The sequence below is a fragment of the Medicago sativa genome, chromosome 2 (assembly GCF_051527215.1).
Source record: "Medicago sativa cultivar Bolivia chromosome 2, Bolivia_mono, whole genome shotgun sequence".
Taxonomy (NCBI): Eukaryota; Viridiplantae; Streptophyta; class Magnoliopsida; order Fabales; family Fabaceae; genus Medicago; species Medicago sativa.
Window position 1 is genome coordinate 80,667,125 of NC_140750.1, and position 8,798 is coordinate 80,675,922.

The window sequence follows — 8,798 nt, forward strand, 5'->3', positions numbered from 1 at the left end:
AATTAGTATACTTTTTTTGAGAAAACGAATTAATTGGTATTAAAATCTGTTATTATTATATAATAAAAATTAAATAAATTAATTGCAAATAATTTTGGGAGAGAATATATAGATATCGTTCCTCTTCTAATTCTTTCCAAAATTACACCTTTCTCTATTCCTTCAGGTTTATAATCGCTCTTCCATTCTCGTCACTTTCAAACCGATAAAAACCCTAGCTAATTAGCTTTCTACTTTGCTTCTTCATATCCTCAAAAATCAAAAAAAACTTTGTTTCTTCATCATTGTAAGTTGTAACCCTAGCTAATTAGCTCTTTCTGTGTAAGCTGTAACCCTAGCTAATTAGCTCTTTCTGTCATCGTTCTTTTTATTTGTTTTTCTAATTTTTTTTGTAATTTCTTCTCAGGTCGATGGATAAAGATCATAAGCATGGTTATGAGAAAACCTATGAAGATTCGGAAAAGAGGATGAAAAGGTCTTCATGTTCACTATCTAGTGATGAAGATGATGCTAAGGATGAGGTTTCTGTTCAAGAATCTACACATCAGTGCAATGTTTGTGGGAAAACTTTTAGCAATGGAAAAGCATTGGGTGGTCACCGGAGATCTCACTTTCTTAAGAAGAAACTTAATCATCGTTCACAAAAGGTACAAACCCCTCTCTCAATACAAGGTAGTTATAATAGGGCTAGTTTTGATAAAGATAGTAAGCATGGTTTTGAGAACACCCGTGAAGAGTCTGAAAAGAGGATAAAGAGGTCTTTTAGTTCTCTATCAAGTGATGAAGATGATGCTAAGGATGAGCTTTCTATTCAAGTATCTACACATCAATGCAATTTTTGTGGAAAAACTTTTAGCAACGGAAAAGCATTGGGTGGTCACCGAAGATCTCACTTCCTTAAGCAGAAACTTCATCATGATTCACAAAAGGTTGATAATACTATGGCTAGTTTGGATAAAGATCATAAGCATGATCATGAGGATACCTATGAAGAGTCAGAAAAGAGGGTGAAAAGGTCAGCTTGTTCTCTATCAAGCGATGAAGATGATGCTAAGGATGAGGTTTCTGTTCAAGAATCTACACATCAGTGCAATGTTTGTGGAAAAACTTTTAGTAACGGAAAAGCATTGGGTGGTCACCGGAGATCTCACTTTCTTAAGAAGAAACTCAATCATCATCAACAAAAGGTGAAAACCCCTTTCTCAATACAAGGTAGTAATAATAGGGCTAGTTTTGATGATTATGATGATGAAGAAGAAATTGATGGCATAGAGAAACCAACTTGTTCTCTCTGCAAAAAGAAGTTTCCAACCATGAATGCTTTGTATGGTCACATGAGGACTCACCGGAATAGAGATTTTAAAGGACTTAATCCTCCCACTGAATATCATAAAGAAGATCAAGATGATGGTGATTTATCTTTGCCAAAATGGCAGAAGAGAGATAGAAGAGGTAGAAAGTGTATTGGTAGTGTTGAGGCGGCTGCAAATCTTTTGCACCTTCGTTATGACAAGAACTTTTGTGTTGGTGAAACATCAAATGGGAATGGCAAGAATGAGCTGGGCAGTGATAGAAACAGCAGTGATAAGCAGCCAAAGAAAGGAAAAGGTTTATTTGATTTGAATGAGTCGTATGTTATAGAGGACTAAGCAAGTTGTAGTTAAGGGGTCGTTTGGATTGGCCTATTTTAGAGCTTATGCAAAGCAGCTTATGTAAATAAATAAGCATTAATGTATTATTTATAAGTTTGTTAAGGTAGTTTATTAAAAAACAACTTATGAATATACAATTTTCGTTAGTAAGATCTTATGAATTAACATAAAAGCTTAATTATTTGCATAAGCTCTTTTTCTCAAAATAGGCTCAATCCAAACAGGCCCACGTCATCATGCAATATATTATTTGCATGCTTTCTGCTTTTTATTACATTATAATCAATGTTAATTTTTACATTTTTTCAGTTGTTGATGTTTTATTTAGATGGTTAAATTTCTTTTTTGTGCATGTAATTAGCTTCTTTTACCTTATTCTAAATTTTACCCGTGATTTCTTTCGAAATAGAGTAAATATTTTTCATCGATGTTTTTAAGAGGATTATGCTTGGTCTTCTTGAGTATATGTTTCATTGATTCCTTATTAGTTTAGTTTTTGTAACTTTTGTTTTTCTTCTCCCACTTTTTTTCTCTTCACTATGGTTTTGTCGCTTGGTATTTTTTTAGTAAGGTTTTCAATGAAACAATTGTTAATCATGCACATATTTGTTTTCTTAGGTTTTTAAGTTATACATGTTCTCTATAAATTAGCAAACGAAGAAGTAAAAACGTTAATGTCACTTGCGCATGAAGGAGGAAATTAAGCGTTGAGAAAGAATAGAGAGGAGGGAATTATTGTTGTTAAGGTCACCAAGATGAATTATTGTTGTTTGATATCCTTACAAAAATAGGAACAACAAGAAAGGAGAAGGAACAACTAGGAACAATTGTCACCGTTATTAATAATAACTTCTCCTCCGGCAATTTATTTTAAAAAAGATATAACAAGAGTTTTTTTTTTGTTGGAATACAACTTTGGTTTTCTAAATGTTATTTCGATGAGTATGAATAAGCTCTTAGTTTTTTAACTTTACTCTTGAGTTTTTGTTTTGTTTTTTTTTTTAATTACTAATTAAATCTTTATGGTAAAAAACTCGCACCAAGGTTTTTGAAGTAAGCATACATATTGTACAGCTTTTAAAATTAAATAGAAAGGATGTCACATACCCTTAGCACAGGATAAGCTCCAAGCAACCTCTAGAGTGGCAATTACCCCAACAAAATGGACAAGCATTCTCAACTTCCTCTCAAGTTTTTCATAGGAAACTTGATTCATTTCAACAAGTGAGTGGCCAGATTCATCAAAATAATAAAGGAAAAATGTCATTTGGCATGTATCAATATTGGAAACCAACTAGTTTTTTTTTTCAAACAATAGAGTATATTGTGGAATGCACTGTATGTAGAACGATGGTCGTGTATCACTATTATGCCGCTTAGTAGTGATAACAAGGATGACCTCCGATTCTTGCTCGGTGATGTACACGGTGAGTTCACTGTTTCTGCAGCCTATCATTTGTTATGCAATCCCAATTATGATGATTCTCATGATTTGAGGAATACAATTTGGAAAATTTAGGTGCAAGAAAAATTAAATTCTCTTTATGGATCGTTTAAATGGTAGATTGATAACTAATCTTCAAAAAAGAAAAATGAAGATTGGTTATCTTTGGTTTGTATATTGTGAAAATGAAGTGAACACTATCTTACATCTCCTACGTGATTGTCCAAAATCAATGGTTTTATGGATAAATGTTGTGCTTTTAGGAGATAGAATTTGGTTTTTCAATGCAAGGTTTTTACGGTGGATGGAGATTAATTGACAAATTTAGGTTTTTCTACAAGATTCTTAAATTGCTTGCGATGGATTGGGAGGTTAGAGTTTGGGACTAGTATTGTGTAGCTAATAGATGTGTTGATGCTCTAGTTAATATGGGGTGCAATAGGGAGGATGCTTGAAGACTTTTTGAGTTATGTTTTGCTCAAACTAGTTGGTTCATCATTGTTGATTTTGTTGGAGTTTCTACTCCGTGTCTAGCCAGAGGTGGATTTGGACTCACAATAGGCACACAAAAAATTTGTCAAATAATTAAATAATACTAAATTTAATAAGAAGTTATATCAAAAATAGTTGTAGTAACCAAAATTACAAATAAAAAATATATATTCATTTGTTGAAAATGAATTAAAATTAAATCATTACTAATTGTTCTAAGAACATCTCTTTACATATACGTTATAAGGGATGAATCAAAGACAGTAGTATGATACACATACATACGGACGGGTGAGCACTTTGCACTATTTTTCTTTAGAAATAGAGTAACTATTTTTCATCGAAGCTTTTAATTAACAGGATTATGCTTGGTCTTCTTGAGTACATGTTTCATTGATTTCCTTATGAGTTTAGTCTTTGTTAGTTTTGTTTTCTTTCTTTGTACTAATTTTCTTATTTTTCTATAAGGTTTTTAATGAAACATGTGTTAATCATGCACCTGTCCGTTTGCTTGGATTTTAAGTTATACATGTCCTTCATAAATTAGCACAAAATCAGCAGTCACTATTTACAAAAATTTAAACATTTTTTCTTAAAAAAAAAAAACATTTTGAGATAACACGATTTGGAATTTGAAGGAGGGAATCAATTAAGTCTGCATAGAAAATTTTAAATTTCTCCAATTTCATAAAATTAACGTATTCTAATCATAGACGAAAAAACATATAGTAGTCATAAGATCTAAGAACAATGAATATACTAACAAGTAAATAGTTGTAGGGATCAGCAAACAAATAGTTCTTACAGCGTAGTATTCACCTTTGTTCCGTTGTTGTCTTTTGTGGTGTTTTTTTAAAAGATCTTTTGCGATGTTCTTCTTCTTCTTCTTCTTATTATTATTATTATTATTATTATTATTATTATTATTATTATTATTATTATTATTATTATTATTATTATTATTATTATTATTATTATTATTATTATTATTATTATTATTATTATTATTATTATTATTATTATTATTATTATTATTATTATTATTATTATTATTATTATTATTATTATTATTATTATTATTATTATTATTATTATTATTATTATTATTATTATTATTATTATTATTATTATTATTATTATTATTATTATTATTATTATTATTATTATTATTATTATTATTATTATTATTATTATTATTATTATTATTATTATTATTATTATTATTATTATTATTATTATTATTATTATTATTATTATTATTATTATTATTATTATTATTATTATTATTATTATTATTATTATTATTATTATTATTATTATTATTATTATTATTATTATTATTATTATTATTATTATTATTATTATTATTATTATTATTATTATTATTATTATTATTATTATTATTATTATTATTATTATTATTATTTGCTTTCGGTGATGATTGCAGAAATCCACCGCAAGCTTCTACCTTCGCTCTTAGACAGGAATGAAATTTTACAAAGTAAAGGAGTTTATGAGCAATGTGTGAGAGTGAATTAGACTATGACATTGAAGCATAAAATGGAGTTTAGGAAAGTGTGGAAACTAGAAAACTATCACATGAATTTTGGATAGAATGAAAATGTTATACACTTAGAATATATAAGTGAAAAAAATAAAAGAAGAATGAATCGAAAAATATGTATTTTCGAAATAATCAGATAAGGGAGTGGCTACAGTTTAGTTCGGTTCTGTTTTTCTTAAAAAAACACTTAAAACATTATTTTTTTAAGGAACAATAGTTTATGGGTTAATTATATTTCTAGTCCCTATAAAATAGCGACCTTGTAAGTTTAGTCCTTACTTAATTTTAATAGCATTTTTAGTCCCTAATTTTGTTTTTCTGCACTGAGTATTAGTCCCTACTCAATTCAAATTTGTTTAATTTATGCTTAAACTCTTAAATTTTTGAACAATTTTTTGCATACTTGTTTAGAACATTACTAAAAGTTCCTCCGCAAAAAATTATCGCAAAATTTGATTTCTACATCAAGATTTTATTACTTTTTATATTTAACTTTTGTCGTTTTAAAAAATTCATATTTAATTCATTTCATGTCATAAAATTCTAAATTTTAGTAAACGAACCTTTCATAGTGTTCTAATCTTGTCTCAAAAAAATCGTTAAAAAATTTAAGAGTTTAAGGATAATTAATCAAACTTTGTTTTAGCAGGGACTAAAATTATAAGTAAATTTTTTTTATAGGGACTAAAAATGCTATTAAAATTAAGTAAGGACTAAACTTACAAGGTCGCTATTTTATAGGGACTAGAAATATAATTACCCATAGTTTATATGTTAAAATACATCTACCGGTCTTTTGTACTGTTTTTTATTTTTGACAATGAAATTTCATTAAAGAAGAGATTACAAAATCATATCTTTTTGGATATGAGGGAATATGGGCCTGGGAATCTAGAGGTCCAGAGCTTATCTGGTTCAATAGCGGCCCAACGGGCAATCTCATGAGCTGTGTGATTATTACAATGATTGGCCCACTTAAAATCAATCTTATCTGAACAACCACCAATCTTGACACGGGAGTGGATTATCTTCCCCCAGTAGTTACGGTTCTTAGCTTTTGAAACACAAAGTTTTTATGATTTCAATAGCCACCAAAAACCAGTTCGATGTATTTTAGATTTTTAGTTTCCTCTTAGTTTTCGTTAAAAAAATGTTTTAAGTCTTTATTTGAACAAACTAGGTAAATAGGGTGCAAAAGTTGATCCAGGTGCACAACACAACAACACTCATCTATACAATATATAAAAAAAAATATAACTCCTTTCAACTCTTTTGGGTTGGCTTTTTCGGTTTTTAAAAATGGTCTCAATTTTCAATACAAATAACACAAGTAACAAATAGATAAAAATAAATTTAAATATTAAATAAATGTAACAAACACGATATGAATATATATATATATATATATATATATGTTTGATTTTTTTCCTTTATCATTTAAAAAGTGTAACAAACTAGATGAATATATTTATACTTACTTTTTTCATTATCCCAATTATACCACTAAACAACTTTTTCTATAATAAAGATTGTTGTCGGTGTCATTAAAAAAAATTAGATTATACTTCCTCCCCTTTTTAAATGTCGTTTTAGAATTTTAACACCAAAATAGCGAAGTATATATTTGCACACTTTTTTCCTATTATACCCTCATTTTAATCCACTAATAATGTCCTATTTTTTTTCACTCACCTTATCTTTTCAATAAATTTAATATGTAACAAACAATTGTTAGTTACTACTCTCTTTCTCCAACAAATTCCTATTTTTTTGAGCGCTTTATCTTTCTCTCATAACAAACAATTTTCAATTTTCTAAATATTGTGCATATCTATTAAAATTTTAACAAGTACTACTCATGTTATTTATAGAATTTTAACTCTTCATGGAACTATTATCATAGGTAACAAAATTTTGTTTAAGTTTGAAGATAACAAGAAACAAATTTTGTTTTAAAACAAAACAAACAAACCTTATTTAAAAAAACAAACTTTAGTTTTCTAAATATATATATCATTAATCAGTTTTATTGACAAATATAAGAATAATTGACAAAGGGTATAATTGATAAATCATACCCTTAAAATACCAAAACGACAGTTAAATAGGAACGAAAAATTCACCCAAAAAAGACAATTAAAAAGGAACGGAGGGAGTATTTTTTTTGTTATATTGTTGGTTTCATTGAAATAGATAATCATGGTTAGTTTGATTTGTTATAACTTGAAAGCAACAAACATTTATAATTTTAGTTTTAATCAAAATCAAAATTTCATTAAAAAAAAAACACCGCTCATAATTTTCAAATGTTAGCGCAATAAAAGTAGCGAAAAGACAAACATGTATATATTATAAACATTTGTCTTGCACAAATATTAAAGTACATTTGACACTTCTAATCAATATTTATATAATACACATCATCATAAATGATACATGTATGCATGATTGCCTAAATCGATATTGTATAGTTGTCAAGTCACTAATCCACAAATCAAGCATTAATCGCCACAACACAAATTTAATTTCGAATTTGATAGATAAATTTGAAAAAGTGTTAAACTATTTATTGCTATTGCAATTTGATGTTAAATATATGTTATCAATCTTTTGCAATTATCATGAGATAAAATTTTCTTAATTAACTTCAATCAACAAAATTATAGCATGAGTCACATTTTAATTTGTAAGTCAATCATATCATAACAAGTGTCGTTATTTAATTTGTAAGTCAATCGGATCCTAACATGTGTCGTTTTTTCATCGGCATATTATTATGTGTTGTGGATACGGGTTCAAACATAATTTGATATATTTCTTTCTATATATAATTTTTTTTTGTATTGCATCATTTTCATCCTACTTATTTCATGCACACATTCTCATGAGAGAATCATTGAGTATATTTGTGCGAATTGTACATGTTCATGTTTTGAAGAAAAAAATGTTTTATATAAATAATCGATGTTATGTTTTTTTTATAATATATTTTTGTTATTTTTGTTTTGTTGTATAACATTTTTTTTTCAAAAAAAGAGACATAAAAAAGACAAGGTTAAAATTGACTATAATAATAAGTTGCCTAAAATCGTCAATCAACTTATACAAGCAAACAAAAATGATTAGACACAACGATAATAATTTCCTTTAAGTAAATCATGGTAAAAAATGACAGATAAAATGCATGAGTTGGCTATTATGGAACCTAACATACAATATATCATTTGTAGTATTTCATCAGGTCCTGGTGAATCAACTTCACCAATTCTCTCATGGCATGGTTTCAACACAAAATCATCTTCTTCCAGATATTTTTTCGTTGGCTCTGGAAGATCCTGACGAGACATAGCATACTGAACTGAGCCATCCGTCAGTGTATCTCTTGATCCACTAAATGGTGATTCGGAGTTGACATCCATGACAGCTACAAACTGTCCAGCATAAGCTATTTTGATTTTATGGAATTTGGAAGCAAATAAAACATGTTTAGTGTCTCTTATGAAGAACTAAAGATCCACCTTGTTCTTTTTGTCGGTGTTGACTTTAACAATAGTGTCCCCCTCTTGAAGAACACCCTCATAGATTCTGAGAAAAGTGAAGGCATCGTGTCAGTGTTCCTTGTCCAATTCAAAAGTGAACGCAACAA

The 8,798-nt window shown here is 28.1% G+C and overlaps 1 protein-coding gene across 1 annotated transcript; it reads left to right on the plus strand.

The window, feature by feature from the left end:
• Positions 1-202: 202 nt before the first annotated feature.
• Positions 203-3,920, plus strand: LOC146951323 (uncharacterized). Its single transcript, XM_085747281.1, has one exon. The coding sequence runs from the start codon at positions 411-413 to the stop codon at positions 1,647-1,649; it is 1,239 nt and encodes a 412-aa protein (XP_085603407.1). The 5' UTR covers positions 203-410; the 3' UTR covers positions 1,650-3,920.
• The last annotated feature ends 4,878 nt before the right edge of the window (positions 3,921-8,798 follow it).

Coding starts and splice junctions, on each gene's coding strand:
- LOC146951323 (XM_085747281.1), top strand. CDS start 411: ATGGATAAAGATCATAAGCATGGTTATGAGAAAACCTATGAAGATTCG.